Source organism: Lontra canadensis, unplaced genomic scaffold (genome assembly GCF_010015895.1).
Source record: "Lontra canadensis isolate GAN:19392208 unplaced genomic scaffold, GSC_riverotter_1.0 scaffold14, whole genome shotgun sequence".
In the NCBI taxonomy this organism is placed as follows: Eukaryota; Metazoa; Chordata; class Mammalia; order Carnivora; family Mustelidae; genus Lontra; species Lontra canadensis.
In genome coordinates this window covers 212,112-232,404 of record NW_022631008.1, presented here as the reverse complement: position 1 = coordinate 232,404, position 20,293 = coordinate 212,112, and the positions used below count along the sequence as shown (strand labels likewise).

The 20,293-nt window shown below is 36.7% G+C and overlaps 1 protein-coding gene across 1 annotated transcript; it reads left to right on the top strand.

Annotated features, from left to right (window-relative positions):
• Window positions 1-18,720: 18,720 nt before the first annotated feature.
• LOC116868035 (tubulin alpha-1A chain-like) lies at window positions 18,721-20,092 on the top strand. Its single transcript, XM_032857992.1, has one exon. The coding sequence runs from the start codon at window positions 18,736-18,738 to the stop codon at window positions 20,089-20,091; it is 1,356 nt and encodes a 451-aa protein (XP_032713883.1). The 5' UTR covers window positions 18,721-18,735; the 3' UTR covers window position 20,092.
• The last annotated feature ends 201 nt before the right edge of the window (window positions 20,093-20,293 follow it).

Below are 20,293 nucleotides of genomic sequence, written 5' to 3'. Positions count from 1 at the left end.
CATGGCCTTTTCTGACTTACCTTCAGAAATCCTGAAGTTTCACTTCTACTTAATTTTATTATTAAGTTAACTTATTGTAAGTTACTAAGGTTATCCCAGAATTCTCTTTATTTTTCTCCATAACACATTTTTATATTATTACTTGTTTATTATCTGTCTCACTCACAGAAATATAGGCTTCATGAGGGCAGAAATTTTATTGTTGTTTATTCAGTGACCTATTTTCAACACTTGGCCCTACCCTAACATGCAATGGGTGCTAATAAATCCTTATTGAATAAATTACTGATGAATAAATTTTTATACTTCTGATGGGTATTAAAGTAAGCAGGGATATTTAGAAAACATGGACATACTGAATTTTCAAAGCTGGAAGTTATAGTACTAATTGGAAATCCATGATTATCAAAAAATTAGTCACAGAACATGAAATCTATGATATGTTGAACAAAACGGGTTTCATGTCAAGTATGTTTGGGAAACACTTAATGCCAGTTAATTCTTGGAAAATCACATTACCCTTTAGCAATGAAAGGCTCTGAGAAATCTTAGCATTAAAAAAAAAAAAAAAGCTTAATTTTATTCTACTCACTTTCCCCCATCTTACCACGAAACATCTTTATAATAGAGTACTTACTTACCTCCCATGGAACTGGTTTTCATAGAACATTTTTTAGTCCAACCTCTCATTGTAATTTATTTAGAGTTGTTTCTTGATATTTAAGTGTCAAAAGCATATAAATCAGAGGACCTGCTCTCTGGAGATGTCACTATACGGTGACAGAATTCAAGCTACTTGCTTAAGGTCACAAGAAGAGTTACTGGAAAGATCAGTACTAAAGCTGAGGGTTTGTTTTTGTTTTTGGGTTTTTTTTTTTCCTATTAATAAAATACTCATTTTACAATACCATGGGTTTTTCAGATTCACAGACACAACTCTACCTTGGACTCATCATGGACAGATGGTTATTCTCTTTTTAAATCCCTTTGAGAGATACAATTTGTAATCTCCCTCAGTAGCCTGTCCCATTATTTATCAAGTCGAACTCAGATTGCAATAGGGTGGGATTCCATTCCAGAGGGAAAGCATTTTCTTTGTCTGATTTAAAATGTTCCATTAAAAAAATAATTTACAATAATTTCACAAGCACAGTCTGCACTTGTGCTTTGGCCAATAGGGTGGTGGAGCTTGGAGCAGTGTCTTCAGCATGCACTCAGTCCTTGGCACCAGGCCGTAGTTTAATGACAGTCTGAGTCCTCACACTCACAGGCCCCGCCCAGTAAGGCTGCCAAGCGTTTGTCATAGTCATGCACATCAGTCAGTCATGAGAATGGAATGTGAAATGGTCCAGAGAGCCACAGACCCTGAAGCAGAGGGCTTTCCAGCTCCAAAATGCTGAATGCTTAAAGTACAACCTCTATGTATTTCACTGAAGTAATAAAATAAGAATTAAATTATCAGATTCTCTCTTCATTTCCTCAAAGATTGTAATCACTCTACTCATTTGCATTTCTACACGTCCAGTTTGGGATCAGTATCTGCCTCATTGTTATGTAGACTTCTGCAGGTTACTCAACAAAGCCAAAGTTACCAAATCTGAAAAATGAGGACAGTAAGTACAGCTTCATTCTACTTTTTAAGAACTAAATAAGAAAACATATTTAAAAGTAGCTGACAAAAATGTCTGGAATATAGTAGTTTTCAATAAATATTCTTTCCTATCTCATATAAAATCAGAATTACATTTTAAGTCTCCCAGCCAAACTTAACAACTAAAAGAACCTTGGGATGGGGGTTGGAAATGAGTTGTTGTTCAACAGGTATAGTTTCATTTTTGCATGATCAAAAGGCTCTAGATATCTATTATAAAATAATGTTAATGCATATAATAGTACTGAACTATACATTCAAAATGGTTAGAATGGAAGGTGACATCAGTAAGATATTGGAATAGGAGACCCATTGCTCATATTCCCCCTCAGCAGCAATAATTTGATAGCTATCCATGGGTAAAACCATCTTTGAGGGAGCTTTGAGATCCAGGTAGGAGATTTTGAAACACTGGTAGAATCTAAGACCAGGGAGAAGGTAGTCTGTGCCTAGGTAGTAGACTTGTTGGCTCTGGTCCCAGCAGCAGTCATATAACCCAGCTCCAACCCCACTTAATTATAATCCTGGAGATTAGCCTAGAAACCTAACAAAGGTTTACCTGTTGAAACCAAATCTGCAAGGACTAGAAGAGGTGTTTGTTCCTTCAAATGCAGATACCAATACAAAGCTACACAGACCACAAAGAGTCACATAAACATGACACTACCAAAGGAACCAATAAAGCTCCAATAACCAACCTCAAAGAAATGGAGATCCACATATGGCCTGACAAAGAATTCAAAATAATCATCTTAAAGATCAGTGAGATGCCAAAGAACACAAATAGACAACAAAATGAAAGCAAGAAAATATACATAACAAATAAGAAGCTTAATAAAGAAATAGAAACCATAAAAAAAATAATAACCAAACAGGAATCTTGGAGGTGAAGAATATAAAAACTGCACTGAAAAATTCAGTAGAGTACTCAACAGCAGTTTCAATCACATAGAAGAAATCATCAGCTAACTTGAAGACAAATCATTTGAAATTAGCCATTTAGAAGAGCAAAAAATTTTTAAGGAAAATAAAAAAGAGTGAAGAAAGCATATGGGACCTATAGGACACCATCAAGCAGTTTAGGAGTCTGGGAAGAAGGGACAGAGAAAGGAACAGAAAGCTTATTTTTATAAAAATGACTGTAAACTTTGTAAGTCATGGGATGGATATGGAACTCCAAGACACATGAAGTTCAGAGGACCCCAAGCAAGATCAATCCAAAGAACACTACCCTGAATTTATAAATAAATTCTCAAAGTCAAAGACAAAATGAGAATTATAAAAGTAGCAAGAGAAAACACTCATCATATAAGGCTATCAGTGTATTTCTCAGAAGAAACTTTGCCAGCCAGGAGGGAGTGGAATATAGTCAAAGTGCTCAAACAAACAAGCAAAAAAGCAAAACAAGATCATCATACTCTGGAGACAAAGGAGAAATAAAGATATTTCCATATAAACAAAATCAGAGGGAGTTATCACCACTAAACATGCCTTACAAAAATTTTAGAGATAGTTCTTTATGTTGAAATGGAAAGGCACTCAGTAACATGAAAATATAAAACTCATTGTTAAAAGTAAGTATATAGACAACTCAGAATATTCTAAGTTCTATAACAATAGACAGACTGTTATAAGATGTTTTATACAAAATTCATTCACAAAAAAGAAAAAAACCTCTAAAGGATACAAAAAGAGAGTAAGAAATCAAAGCATACCATTATATATATACATATATATATATATATATATATATATATACAAAAAAAATCACAAAGAAAGAAAACAAAAGAAAAGAGGGAAAGAACCACAAAACAGACAGAAAACAAGAAAAATGGCGATAGTAAGTCCTTCACTATGAATAATCACTTTAAATGAAAATGGACTAAATTCCCCAATCAGAAGACATGGCATGATAACTGGGTAAAAAATAAGATCTAACTATATGTGTCTACAAGGGGCGCACTTTATATTTAAAGACACAAATAGGCTGAAAATAAAAAGATAGAACAGGATATTCCCTGCAAATAGTAAACAAAAGAGAGCAGACAAAATAGATTTTTAGTCAAAATTGGTCACAAAAGACAAAGGTCATTATATAAAAACAAAAAGATTAATTCATCAAGAGAAAATAACTGTTATAAATATATATGCACCTAACATTGGAGGACCTACATATTTAAAGCAAATATTCACAGAACTGAGGGGAGAAAAAAATGCAGTTCAGTAATAGGGGAATTTAAAACCCTACTTTCAACAATGGACTGTATATTCAGAGAGAAAATCAATACAGTAAAAGCAGACTTTCATAACACTAAATGAACCCAATAGACATATATAGAAAATTCCATCCAATAGCAACATAATATATATTTTTCGTAGGTGCACATGGAAATTAGCCAGGATAGAGCATATAGATCATTGGTCACCACACTAGTCCTAACAATTTAAGAAGACTGAAATCATATTGAGTACATTTTTATGACCATAATGGTATGAAACTAGAGATCAATAACAGAAGTAAAATTGGAGAATTCACAAATATGAAGATACTAACACATACTGAATAACAAATGTATCAAAGAAAGAATCAAAAATAAAATTTAGAAGAGGAGTCAAGATGGCAGAGAAGTAGCAGGCTGAGACTACTTCAGGTAGCGGGAGATCAAATAGATAGCTTATCTAAAGATTGCAAACACCTACAAATCTAACAGGAGATCGAAGAGAAGAAGAACAGCAATTCTAGAAACAGAAAATCGACCACTTTCTGAAAGGTAGGACTGGGGGAGAAGTGAATCCAAAGCAATGGGAAGATAGACCGCAGGGGGAGGGGCTGGATACCGGCAAGGGGCGGAGCAACAGAGCACAAAATCGGGACTTTTAAAAGTCTGTTCCTCTGAGGGACATCACTCCAGAGGCTAAACCGGGGTGAAGCCCATGCGGGGTCAGCGTGGCCTCAGGTCCCACAGGGTAACAGAATGATCGGGGTATCTGAGGGTCGCAGAGATTACAGGTATTAAAACGGGGAAGCCGGCTACAGAAACAGAGCCGAGGAGTGAGCTCTCAGCTCGGGGTTACCTTGAACCGGTCACAGGCTCCGTGAGCTCGGAGCACAGCCAGAGGCCAGGCAGACATGAGTAAATGGGCGCTCTTCTCTGAGGGCGCACTGAGGAGTGGGGCCCCGGGCTCTTGGCTCCTCTGGGCCGGAGACTGGGAGGCCGCCATTTTCATTCCCATCCTCTGGAACTCTACAGAAAACGCTCAGGGAACAAAAGCTCCCGAAAGCAAACCCGAGCGGATTACTCAGGTTTGCAAATAAGGGCGGTGCAATTCCGCCTGGGGCAAACACACTTGAAAATCACTACAACAGGCCCCTCCCCGAGAAGATCAACAATAAATCCGGCCAGGACCAAGTTCATGTACCAAGGAGTGCAGTTTCAATACCAAGGAGAGCAGCGGGATTCCAGAGGAGGAGAAAGCAAAGCACGGAACTCATTGCTTTCTCCCCATGATTCTTTAGTCTTAGAGTTAATTTAATTTTTTTTCTTTTCAATTTTTTTTCTCTTCTTCTGCTAAATTTTATTAACTTTTACCCTTTTCTTTTTTAACATTTTTAAACTAATTTATCTAATATATATATTTTTTTTCTTTTTTATATTTTTTCTTTATTCGTTTTCTTTTCGTTAATTTTTTTTTTCTCTTTCTGAACCTCTTTTTATCCCCTTTCTCCCCCCTCACAATTAGGGATCTCTTCTGATTTGGTTAAAGCATATTTTCCTGGGGTCGTTGCCACGCTTTTAGTATTTTAATTGCTCCTTCATATACTCTTATCTGGACAAAATGACAAGGCGGAAAAATTCAACACAAAAAAAAGAACAAGAGGCAGTAATGAAGGCTAGGGAACTAATCAATACAGACACTGGTAATATGTCAGATCTAGAGTTCAGAATGACGATTCTCAAGGTTCTAGCCGGGCTCAAAAAGGCATGGAAGATATTAGAGAAACCCTCTTGGGAGACATAAAAGCCCTTTCTGGAGAAATAAAAGAACTAAAATCTAACCAAGTTGAACTCAAAAAAGCTATTAATGAGGTGCAATCAAAAACGGAAGCTCTCACTGCTAGGATAAATGAAGAAAGAATTAGCGATATAGAAGACCAAATGACAGAGAATAAAGAAGCTGAGCAAAAGAGGGACAAACAGCTACTGGACCACGAGGGGAGAATTCGAGAGATAAGTGATGCCATAAGACGAAACAACATTAGAATAATTGGGATTCCAGAAGAAGAAGAAAGAGAGAGGGGAACAGAAGGTATATTGGAGAGAATTATTGGAGAGAATTTCCCCAATATGGCAAAGGGAACAAGCATCAAAATCCAGGAGGCTCAGAGAACCCACCTCAAAATTAATAAGAATAGGTCCACACCCCGTCACCTAATAGTAAAATTTACATGTCTTAGTGACAAAGAGAAAATCCTGAAAGCAGCCCGGGAAAAGAAGTCTGTAACATACAATGGTAAAAATATTAGATTGGCAGCAGACTTATCCACAGAGACCTGGCAGGCCAGAAAGAGCTGGCATGATATATTCAGAGTACTAAACGAGAAAAACATGCAGCCAAGAATACTATATCCAGCTAGGCTATCATTGAAAATAGAAGGAGAGATTAAAAGCTTCCAGGACAAACAAAAACTGAAAGAATTTGCAAACACCAAACCAGCTCTACAGGAAATATTGAAAGGGGTCCTCTAAGCAAAGAGAGAGCCTAAAAGTAGTAGATCAGAAAGGAACAGAGACAATATACAGTAACAGTCACCTTTACAGACAATACAATGGCACTAAATTCATATCTCCCAATAGTTACCCTGAATGTTAATGGGCTAAATGCCCCAATCAAAAGACACAGGGTATCAGAATGGATAAAAAAACAAAACCCATCTATATGTTGCCTACAAGAAACTCATTTTAAACCCGAAGACACCTTCAGATTTAAAGTGAGGGGGTGGAAAAGAATTTACCATGCTAATGGACAGCAGAAGAAAGCAGGAGTGGCAATCCTTATATCAGATCAATTAGATTTTAAGCCAAAGACTATAATAAGAGATGAGGAAGGACACTATATCATACTCAAAGGATCTGTCCAACAAGAAGACCTAACAATTGTAAATATCTATGCCCCTAACGTGGGAGTTGCCAACTATATAAACCAATTAATAACAAAATCAAAGAAACACATCGACAATAATACAATAATAGTAGGGGACTTTAACATTCCCCTCACTGAAATGGACTGATCATCCAAGCAAAAGATCAACAAGGAAATAAAGGCCTTAAATGACACACTGGACCAGATGGACATCACAGATATATTCAGAACATTTCATCCCAAAGCAACAGAACACACATTCTTCTCTAGTGCACATGGAACATTCTCCAGATTAGATCACATCCTCGGTCCAAAATCAGGTCTCAACCGGTATCAAAAGATTGGGATCATTCCCTGCATATTTTCAGACCACAATGCTCTGAAGCTAGAACTCAATCACAACAGGAAATTTGGAAAGAACCCAAATACATGGAGACTAAATAGCATCCTTCTAAAGAATGAATGGGTCAACCAGGAAATTAAAGAAGAATTGAAAAAATTCATGGAAACAAATGATAATGAAAACATAGTGGTTCGAAATCTGTGGGACACAACAAAGGCAGTCCTGAGAGGAAAATATATAGCGGTACAAGCCTTTCTCAAGAAACAAGAAAGGTCTCAGGTACACAACCTAACCCTACACCTAAAGGAGCTGGAGAAAGAACAAGAAAGAAACCCTAAACTCAGCAGGAGAAGAGAAATCATAAAGATCAGAGCAGAAATCAATGAAATAGAAACCAAAAAAACAATAGAACAAATCAATGAAACTAGGAGCTGGTTCTTTGAAAGAATTAATAAGATTGATAAACCCCTGGCCAGACTTATCAAAAAGAAAAGAGAAAGGACCCTAATAAATAAAATCATGAATGAAAGAGGAGAGATCACAACTAACACCAAAGAAATACAGACAATTATAAGAACATACTATGGGCAACTCTACGCCAACAAATTTGACAATCTGGAAGAAATGGGTGCATTCCTAGAGACATATAAACTACCATAACTGAACCAGGAAGAAATAGAAAGCATGAACAGACCCATAACCAGTAAGGAGATTGAAACAGTCATCAAAAATCTCCAAACAAATGGCCAGGGCCAGACGGCTTCCCGGGGGAATTCTACCAAACATTTAAAGAAGAACTAATTCCTATTCTCCTGAAACTGTTCCAAAAAATAAAAATGGAAGGAAAACTTCCAAACTCATTTTATGAGGCCAGCATCACCTTGATCCCCAAACCAGACAAGGATCCCATCAAAAAAGAGAACTACAGACCAATATCCTTGATGAACACAGATGCGAAAATTCTCACCACAATACTAGCCAAGAGGATTCAACAGTACATTAAAAGGATTATTCACCACGACCAAGTGGGATTTATTCCAGGGCTGCAAGGTTGGTTCAACATCTGCAAAACAATCAATGTGATACAACACATTAATAAAAGAAAGAACAAGAACCATATGATAATCTCCATAGATGCTGAAAAAGCATTTGACAAAGTACAACATCCCTTCCTGATCAAAACTCTTCAAAGTGAAGGGATAGAGGGCACGTACCTCAATATTATCAAAGCCATCTATGAAAAACCCATCGCAAATATCATTCTCAATGGAGAAAAACTGAAAGCTTTTCCGCTCAGGTCAGGAACACGGCAGGGATGTCCGTTATCACCATTGCTATTCAACATAGTACTAGAAGTCCTAGCCTCAGCAATCAGACAACAAAAGGAAATTAAAGGCATCTAAATCAGCAAAGAAGAAGTCAAACTATCACTCTTCGCAGATGATATGATACTATATGTGGAAAACCCAAAAGACTCCACTCCAAAACTGCTAGAACTTGTACAGGAATTCAGTAAAGTGTCAGGATATAAAATCAATGCACAGAAATCAGTTGCATTTCTCTACGCCAACAACAAGACAGAAGAAAGAGAAATTAAGGAGTCAATCCCATTTCCAATTGCACGCAAAACTATAAGATACCTAGGAATAAACCTAACCAAAGAGACTAAGAATCTATACACCGAAAACTATAAAGTACTCATGAAAGAAATTGAGGAAGACACAAAGAAATGGAAAAATGTTCCATGCTCATGTATTTGAAGAACAAATATTGTGAAAATGTCTATTCTACCTAAAGCAATCTACACATTTAATGAAATCCCTAACCAAAATCCCATCCATTTTTTTCAAAGAAATAGAAAAAATAATCTTAAAATTTATATGGAACCAGAAAAGACCTCGAATAGCCAAAGGAATATTGAAAAAGAAAGCCAAAGTTGGTGGCATCACAATTCCAGACTTCAAGCTCTATTACAAAGCTGTCATCATCAAGACAGCATGGTACTGGCACAAAAACAGACACATAGATCAATGGAACAGAATAGAGAGCCCAGAAAGAGACTCTCAACTCTATGGTCAACTAATCTTCGACAAAGCAGGAAAGAATGTCCAATGGAAAAAAGACACCCTCTTCAACAAATGGTGTTGGGAAATTGGACAGCCACATGCAGAAAAATGAAACTGGATCATTTCCTTACACCACACACAAAAATAGACTCAAAATGGATGAAGGACCTCAATGTGAGAAAGGAATCCATCAAAATCCTTGAGGAGAACACAGGCAGCAACCTCTTCGACCTCAGCCGCAGCAACTTCTTCCTAGGAACATCGCCAAAGACAAGGGAAGCAAGGGCAAAAATGAACTATTGGGATTTTATCAAGATCAAAAGCTTTTGCACAGCAAAGGAAACAGTTAACAAAACCAAAAGACAACTGACAAAATGGGAGAAGATATTTGCAAACAACATATCAGATAAAGGGCTAGTGTCCAGAATCTATAAAGAACTTAGCAAACTCAACACCCAAAGAACAAATAATCCAATCCAGAAATGGGCAGAAGACATGAACAGACATTTCTGCAAAGAAGACATCCAGATGGCCAACAGACACATGAAAAAGTGCTCCATATCGCTCGGCATCAGGGAAATACAAATCAAAACCACAATGAGATATCACCTCACACCAGTCAGAATGGCTAAAATAAACAAGTCAGGAAATGACAGATGCTGGCGAGGATGTGGAGAAAGGGGAAACCTCCTTTCTTGCATTCCCAGTTGGTGGGAATGCAAGCTGGTGCAGCCACTCTGGAAAACAGCATGGAGGTTCCTCAAAATGTTGAAAATAGAACTACCCTATGACCCAGCAACTGCACTGCTGGGTATTTACCCTAAAGATACAAACGTAGCGATCCGAAGGGGAACGTGCACCCGAACGTTTATAGCAGCAATGTCTACAATATTCAAACTATGGAAAGAACCTAGATGTCCATCAACAGACGAATGGATAAAGAAGAGGTGGTATATATACTCAATGGAATACTATGCAGCCATCAAAAGAAATGAAATATTGCCATTTGCGATGACGTGGAGGGAACTAGAGGGTATCATGCTTAGCGAAATAAGTCAATTGGAGAAAGACAACTATCATATGATCTCCCTGATATGAGGAAGTGGAGATGCAACATGGGGGTTTAAGGGGGTAGGAGAAGAATAATTGAAACAAGATGGGATTGGGAGGGAGACAAACTATAAGTGACTCTTAATCTCACAAAACAAACTGAGGGTTGCTGGCGGGGGAGTGGGGTTGGGGGGGAGCGTTATGGACATTGGGTAGGGTATGTTCTATGGTGAGTGCTGTGAAGTGTGTAAATCTGGCGATTCATAGACCTGTACCCCTGGGGATAAAAATATATGTTTATAAAAAATTTTTTAAGAAATTAATTTTAAAAAATTAATAAATAAAAATAAAATTTAAAAAAAACCTTGAAATAGGCAAATATGAAAAAACAACATACCAAAACTTATGGAACACAGGAAAAACAGTTCTATTAAGAATTTTTGTAGTGGTAAGTGCCTACCTTAAGAAAAAAAAAGTTTCACATAAACTAACTATACTTCATAGAATTGACAAAAGAAGAACTAAGCGCAAAGTAAGCAGAAGGAAATGATAAGGACTTGAGTAAAAATGAATAAAATAGAAGCTAGACGAACAACAAAAACGTTCAACAAAAGTGTGTTATTTTTTTAAAGATAAACAAATTTGGCAAAGCTTTAACAAGACTAACCAAGAAACAAAAAGACTCAAATAAATAAAGTTATATACGAAAGAGGAAATTTACAACTGACACCACAGAAATACAAAGGCTAACAAGAGACCACTATCAACAACTAAATGCTGACAACTTGGATAACCTAGAAGACATGGATGAGTTCCTAGAAACATTCAACCTACCAAGACTAAATAACAAAGAAATAGAAAACTGAACAGACCAAAAGCAAGTGAGGAGATTTAAGCAGTAACGGAAAACCAAAAGACAAAACTCCCAACAAAGGAAAGCCCAGGACAAGATGGCTTCATGGGTAAATTCTATCAAACATTTGAAGAATAATTAATGTCAATTCTTCTCAAACTCTTCCATAAAACTGAAGAGGAGGAAACACTACCAAACCCATTTATAAGGCCAGGATTACCCTCATACCAAAGCTTGACAAGGACAGTACCAAAAAACTATAGACCAATATATTTGCTGAACACACATGCAAAAATCCTCAAAATAAAATATGAGCAAACAAAATGCAAGAGCACATTAAAAGAACATACACCATGATCAAGTTAGATTTATTCCTGGGTGCAAGAATGGTTCAAAATATGCAAATCAATCCATGTGATATACCACATACACCAGAATGAGAGATTAACAACCATAAGATCATCTCAATAAAAGCAGGAATAGCACTTGGCAAAATTGAATATCCTTTCATGAAAAAAATTCTCAACAAATTAAATATAGAAGGAATGTACCTCAACATAATGAATGCCATATATGACAAGACCATGGCTAATATCATATTAAACAGTGAATACCTAAAAATTTTTCCTCCAAGATCAGGAACAAAACAAGGGTGCTCAGTCTCACCACTTCTATTCAACATAGTAATAGAAGTCCTGACCAGAGCAATCAGGCAAGAAACAGAAATAAGAGGTATCCAAGCAGGAAAGGAAGAACAGTGTTTCTGTGTTGCAGATGGCATACTCCTATGTATATAAAACACTAAAAACTCCACCAAAATGCTCTTAGAACTAATAAAAAATTCAATAGTTTCAGGAATCAAAATCAAGATATGAAAGCAGCTCTATTTCTTTATATTAATAACATATTATCTAAAAAGTGAAATTGGGAAAAACTCCCATTTATAATGATACCAGAAAAATAAAATACATAGGAATAAATTTAACCAAGGAGGTAAAAGATCTGATACTAAAAAGTACAAAACATTGATGAAAGACATCAAGGAAGACACAAATAAATGGGAAGATATCCTATGTTCATGAATTTGAAAAATTAACACTGTTATGTATTCTTACTACCCAAAGCAATCTACAGATTTAGTGCAAACTATCAAAATACTAATGGCATTTTTCACAGAATTAAAAAAAAATCCTAAAATCTGTATGGGATCACAGAGGTTCTAAATAGCCAAAACAATCTTGATAAAGAACAAAGCTGGAGGTATCACAGTTCCTGATTTCAAACTATATTACAAAGCTATAGTAATCAAAACAGTATTGCACTGACATAAAAACAGACACTTAGACCAACGGAACTCAAGAGAGAGCCCAGAAATAACCCCACACATAAATGGTTAATTTTTAATATTTTTATTCTCTGACTAGAATACCAAGAATACACAGTAAGAAAAGGATTGTCCCATCAATAAGTGGTCTTGGAAAAACACTATGCAAAAGAATGACACTGGACACTTATGCCATACACAAAAATTTACTCAAAATAGATTAAAGACTTTTGTAAAAAGATTGATTGATTGATTGATTGATTGATTTGACAGAGCAAGCATGAGCACAAGCAACAGCAGGCAGAGAGAGAGGGAGAAACAGGCTCTCTACAAAGCAAGGAAACCGATGCCCAATCCCAGGAGCCTGGGATCATGATCTGAGCTGAAGGCGAATGCTCAACTGACTGAGCCACTCAGGTGGCCCAAAATAGATTAAAGAGTTAAATGTAAGACTTGAAGTCATAAAACTCTCAGAAGAAAATATAGGGAAAAATCTCTTCAATATTGGTCTTAGCAATGATTTTTTTTTAAATCTGATACCAAAACACAGGTAACAAAAGCAGAAGTAAACAAGTGGGAGTACATAAAACTAAAAAGCTTCTGTATGGCAGAGAAAACAATCAATGAAATCAAAAGGCAACTTACAAAATGGGAAAAAGTAGATCTATCTGATAAGTGGTTAATACCCAAAATATACAAAGTGCTCACGTAACCCTCACATAACCCAAATGGGCAAAAAACCTAAACAGACATTTTTTTGAGAGAAGACATAGAAATAGCTATATGGTATATATGAAATGGCTATATAGGTATATGGAAAGATGCTCAATATCACTACCAATGAGAGAAATGCAAACTGAAACCACAGTGAGATATCGTTTTTCACCTGTTAGGATGATTGGTATCAAAAAGACAAGAGACAAAAAGTTTTGGTAAAAGTATGGGGGAAAAGGAACTCTTGTGTACTGATGGTAAAACATAAATTGATGAAGCCACTATGGGAAACAGTATGGAGGTGGAGCCTCTTCCAAAACATAAAAATAGAACTACCATACAACCCAGCAACTCCACTTTTGATATTTCCCTCAAAAAAGAAAAGAAAGAGAGAAAGAAATCACTATCTCAACAAGATATTTGCACTCCCATGTTCAATGTAACATTATTCATAATAGCCAAGATATGGAAATAACCTAAGTGTCTGTTGATGGGTGACTACTTAAAGAAAATGAGATATAGGGGCACCTGGGTGGCTCAGTCAGTTCGTCCTCTGACTCTTGATTTTGGCTCAGGTCATGATCCCAAGGTCTTGAAATCGAGCCCCACAATGGGCTCTGTGCTCAGCTTGGAGTCTGCTGGAGATTCTGTCTCTCCCTTTCACTCTGCCCCTCCCCCTTCTCGCACTCTCCCTCTCTCTCAAATAAATAAATAAATCTTTAAAAAAAGAGATAATGTGATATATGCACAGTGGAATATATATCCATATGTAAATATGGATATATATAATAAATGTATATAGAATAGAATATTAATCAGCTCTAAAAAAGAAGGAAATCTTGCCCCTTGTGACAACATAGATGAAACTAGAGGGTATTTATGACAAGGTAGACATAGAAAGACAAATATATGATCTCACTTATATATAGAATCTAAAAAAAGTTAAACTCATAGAACCAGAGAGTAGAACAGTGGTTTCCAGGCATCAGAAGATGGGAAAAATAGGAATGTTGGTCAAATAGGTACAAACTGTCAGTTATGAAATAAATAAGTTCTGATGATCTAATTACATCATGGTGATTATAGCTCATAATACTGTGTTGTATACTTAAAATTTGCTAAGAGACTATATCTTAAATGGTCTCACCAAAAAAAAAAAAAAAAAAGTAACTATAGGATGTAAGAGATATGTTCACATTGGGGGAAAATAAAAGGTCAACATACTTTTTATGTTATTTGTTCTTTACCACAATTAAAACTTTTTTAATTAAAAAAAAGAGGGAAACATCAGAAAATCCCAATGAAAGGGCATTCTACAAAGTACCCAACCAGTACTCCTCAAAATTCTAAGTCATAAAGTCAAGGAAAATCTGAGAAACTGTCATAGCCAAGAGGAACCTAAGAAAACATGTTGACTAAATACAATATAATGGATGAGATCATGGGACAGAAAAAGGACCTTAGTTAAAATCTGTGGAAATCTGATTAAACTATAGACTTTAGTTAATAATAACGTATCAATATCGGTTTGTTAATTGTGACAAGTATACCACACTTGTAAGGTACTAATAATAGGAGAAACTACATGTAAGGTGAGAACTCTCTGTACTATTCTATCAATTTTTCTGTAAACCTAAAACTGTCTTAAAAAGAAGTTTGTTCTGAAATATAATTTTTTTAAATTTTATTTATTTGATATAGAATGAGAGTGAGAGAGAGAGAAAGAGAGAGAGCACAAGCATGGGGAGCAGCAGGCAGAGGTAGAGGGAGAAGCAGACTCCCTGCTGAGCAAGGAGCCCTATGTGGGGCTGGATCCCAGGACTCCGGGATCATGACCTAAGCCAAAGGCAGATGCTTAACTGGCTGGGCCACTCAGGCACCCCCTAAAATATAATTTTTAAAAAAGATTGAAGTTGATCTTTTTGAAAGCAAGACAGTGTTTTAAATATGAACAAATATCCATGTATTGACTTGCCTTTTAACTATAAGCACCACCACAAATAGTCTGAGATTGTATTATGCTCTTAAATACTGTAACTTCACTCCTTATGTGTCTCCTTATGTAACCTCCCTCCTTATGTGTCAGCCCTAAGCCAGGCCATTCCTCCAGAATGGATTATTCTCTTTTCCCTGATAAGCCACCAGTGCATTCCAAGAGCCATAGGCAAAGCCCATGCAAAATATGATATTATGAATAAAGCTCATGGTCACTGCCTATTTGGCTAGAGATTCAACCAAATAAAAATGTACCAGTTTACATTATTTTGATTTTTAGTAACCCAAAGGCATGGAAAATTCTCTAAATAAAAAGGCATTTAGGCCTGGCAAAACCTGAAAAATGCAGACAATGATTGCAGTTCTACATTTCAACTCATTTTCCATAAACATGTATAATCGTTACAAGGTTAAAATTGAAGTTCACTTGTGCCTCAAACTATAGAAATCACTTCATATCAAATGTCAACCAAATCTGCAAGCTATTTTCATATAGGGAAGAAAAACATACTTTGACATTTCACACCAAAAATATGCTTTCTGGGCATGTTAAATTCAAACTGAAATTATTCACCTTAACAATCCAATTGGAAAATAAATTAAGATAGTTACATAATATAACTCATAAAAACTATAAAATTTTAATACAAAAATCCAAAATGGCTAAATGCCTAGACTATCCATCAAATACCTGGAATGACAATTACCTTTCAAGTGATTCTACTACAAATAAAATCAAGCTTAGACAGTTCAACTAGACTATTATCACAGAATAATCATTTTTTGCAGTTTGGTGGTTACTCAGTTATTGAGATCTCCTTATACTGTGGGTGCATTGGATCTTGCTGGTCTGAGGTCTCTACTGCATCCTGGTCTACTTGACCTAACCAACACAATGTAGAAGGTAAGTAAATCCCTTTATTGTGATGTGATAAAAGTCATTATGAAATAACTTTAATAAGTTGTTATCCTAGTCAGTTCAGGTTGCTATACAAGAATACCAAAGACTGGAGGTCTTAAACAATAAATATTTACATTTTTTAAAGATTTTATTTATTTATTTGAGAGAGGGAGAGCACATGCACACAAGAGTAGAGGGGTAGAGCGGAAGGGAGAGGGCAAAAGAGAGGAATAGAATCTCAAGTAGATTCCCTGCTGAGAGCAAAGCCCCAAGCAGGGCTCAGTCTCACTACCCTGAGATCATGACCTAAGCTAAAACCAAGAGTGAGATGCTTAACTGACTGTGCCACCCAGGTATCCCAACAAACATTTGTTTGTCACAGTTCTGAAAGCTGGAAAGTCCAAGATCAAGGTGCTAGGTCAACTGTTTGGTAAGAATAATTTTCCTAGTTTGCAGATGACTGGCTTCTCACATGGTAGAAAGAGTGAGAGAGAGGAGGAAAGAGAAACCTCTCTCCTGTCCCTTCTTAAAAGAATACTAATTCCCTTCATGAGGGTTCCATCAACATGACCTAATTACCTCCCAAAGTCCTCACCACCTAATAAATAAAGCATTACACAGGGGATTAGGATTTTTTTTTTAAATATAAATTTTGAAGAAACCCATTCAATCCATAAAATTCATCATTCATAGAACATGAGTTTGGAAAAAAAAATTCCCAGGGTAGTGAGCATGGTTTCTTTGAAAGAAATTCAGAAAAACTACATGCCTTTGTTAAAATTATAAATTTACTATAGGCACACTGGATCATGATGTTTCAAGTTCATTCTCCTTCACAAAAAAACTTAGCAGTAAGATGGGTCTGCTCTAAACTGTAATATTTATCCTTCTGCTTTCCAACATTCATTATTAACTGTAATGGTTTGGATTCATTTAAAATAATAGGACATATATTTGTTTGATCTATCTATATAAATCACTTTATATACTGTGCAATGCATAATGAGTTCAAGCTTCCAGTGATTTAAAACTAGCTTAGCTCTAATATAATACACTGTCTTAGTATTTTTATATTAATTCCACCTATGAATTTTATATCCTTGTTTTCCATTGACTCACTTAAGTATCTTAGATAATTTATTTACATTTTGTTATTTTATTTTCATATGTATGCAGGCAATAGAAGACATTTCTTACATGCTTCACAAGATTATTGAATCAACTATAATAATTTTTTTGTCCAAAAAAGAATGATATTACCATGAGGTTATAATTTTTTTCTAAATGTCCAATAACTATATGCTGTATTTAGTTATATTTTCTATATTCATAGTCACATATGTTCTTTAAAGAGTTTATAAATAAGAAAAAACATAATTAATTTAAAAATTTCATAAAGAAATCTAGGTAAGTAGCAGAGTGGATGAAGTAATATATTAAATAAAAAATTTCAAGAAGGACAGTAAGTGGAAAAAATTTCTAGAATCAAGACAATTCTTTCCTTTGACATTATCCTTAATATGGAATCCAAGAACTGATCGTAGCCATCAGACCCACTTGGATGAGGAAATCAAAAGTGGGGAAGAAAACAAAAGTAATCATTTAGAGAATTCTCAAGAAATAACGACGTATAAAAAGACCCTTCGACTCGCTTCTTTGATTTTTTTCTCTCTATGAATATAAGCTTAAAGTACAGTAGTGGATACATTAAGGCTTGTTCATGACTCATATCCTATTGTCCAATAATGGACTGAGTTTTAAGTATAAACATACAAAGTTAAGACGTCTTATCCCCTTATTTTGTAGGTAAAGATTTCTAGTTCATGTGAATAAATTTACCTGTCCTAAAATAAAATAAGTTAAGGTGAGTCCTAAAATTAGAATACAGAATTCTCATTCGTAGTCTAAGATCCATTGCATTATCCCAAATGGGATATCCCTAAAAGTTATCTTAGTTGGACCTGATACTCATTGAGTTTATTAAATTCTTAATTTGTATCCTTTTACTTTATATATTTATGTGTAGGTTAATTTCTACTAAGGGATTATTCCTAAATTATGGATAGGTTTAAGAAATTACATCTTCTCTGAATTTATATTAATTCTTCTACTCTCACATTAATGAACCATCACCAACAATACTGAATTTTCTTTTGCTCTAAAGTAAAATAAACTCTTTTTAAAAGATCAGTACTTATATTTAAACATTATCCAAATTCAAATTTTCCTACCCACCCAGATTGGTTCTAAAATATAACAATCAGAATCAAGATAAGACATCATATATATAATAGATTTGTATAAATCTATGCCCTATATGTTCCATTAAAAATAATTATCAACTTGCCTTAAAAAAGCTCCCCATTCAAGATTTCTGTTCTAAACAAAAGACATTCTCTGCTACATCTTCTCAATTCTACTCCATTTAGAGTTTGTTTCATGTATTTCAGTTTTTGTGATTTTTAAGAAACATAAATGCAATAAAAAATGAGCATTGTCTGGTTTTCCTACCAATAATTCATATTTTTATACATAACTTGCAAAAAATATGTAAAATATATCTGAAATCTCTGTTACATTTAAGATAGTTTCTCTTGAGGTTCTCTTACATCAACCACCTAAGAGTCGCGCTGTAAGAAGCAACAACCTCTCCTCTTCCTCTCCGCCATCTGCTCGACAGACGCAAAGCAGCAACCATGCGTGAGTGTATCTCCATCCACGTCCGCCAGGCTGGTGTCCAGATCGGCAATGCTTGCTGGGAGCTCTATTGCCTGGAGCACAGCATTCAGCCCGATGGCCAGATGCCAAGTGACAAGACCATGGGGGGAGGAGACGACTCCTTCAACACCTTCTTCAGTGAGACGGGCGCTGGCAAGCATGTGCCCCGGGCCGTGTTTGTAGACCTGGAACCCACAGTCATTGATGAAGTTCGCACGGGCACCTACCGCCAGCTCTTCCACCCTGAGCAGCTCATCACAGGCAAGGAAGATGCTGCCAACAACTACGCCCGAGGGCACTACACCATTGGCAAGGAGATCTTTGACCTTGTCTTGGACCGAATTCGGAAGCTGGCTGACCAATGCACAGGTCTTCAGGGCTTCTTGGTTTTCCACAGCTTTGGAGGGGGAACTGGTTCCGGGTTCACCTCCCTGCTGATGGAACGTCTCTCTGTCGATTATGGCAAAAAGTCCAAGCTGGAGTTCTCCATCTACCCAGCCCCTCAGGTTTCCACAGCTGTAGTTGAGCCCTACAACTCCATCCTCACTACCCACACCACCCTGGAGCACTCTGATTGTGCCTTCATGGTAGACAACGAGGCCATCTATGACATCTGTCGTAGAAACCTCGATATCGAACGCCCAACCTACACTAATCTAAGTAGGTTGATAGGCCAGATTGTGTCCTCCATCACCGCTTCCCTCAGATTTGATGGAGCCCTGAACGTTGATCTGACAGAATTCCAGACCAACCTGGTGCCCTATCCCCGTATCCACTTCCCTCTGGCCACCTATGCCCCTGTCATCTCTGCTGAAAAAGCCTACCATGAACAGCTTTCTGTAGCAGAGATCACCAATGCGTGCTTTGAGCCAGCCAACCAGATGGTGAAATGTGACCCTCGCCATGGCAAATACATGGCTTGCTGCCTGTTGTACCGTGGAGATGTGGTTCCCAAAGATGTCAATGCCTCCATTGCCACCATCAAGACCAAGCGTACCATCCAGTTTGTAGACTGGTGCCCCGCTGGCTTCAAAGTGGGCATTAATTACCAGCCTCCCACTGTGGTGCCCGGTGGAGACCTGGCCAAAGTCCAGCGAGCTGTGTGCATGCTGAGCAACACCACAGCCATCGCTGAGGCCTGGGCTCGCCTGGACCACAAGTTTGACCTGATGTATGCCAAGCGTGCCTTTGTTCACTGGTATGTGGGGGAGGGCATGGAGGAAGGAGAGTTTTCTGAGGCTCGTGAGGACATGGCTGCCCTTGAGAAGGATTATGAGGAGGTTGGTGTGGATTCTGTTGAAGGTGAGGGTGAAGAAGAAGGAGAGGAATACTAAAGTTAAAAATGTCACAAAGGTGCTGCTTTTACAGGGAAGCTTATTCTGTTTTGAATATTGAAAAGTTGTGCTCTGATCAGTTAATTTGTATGTAGCAGTGTATACTCTCATATACAATTACTGACCTATGCTTTAAAACACAATGCTTTGTTACAGACCCAAGCTGTCCATTTCTCTGATGGGTTTGAATAAAGTATTCCCT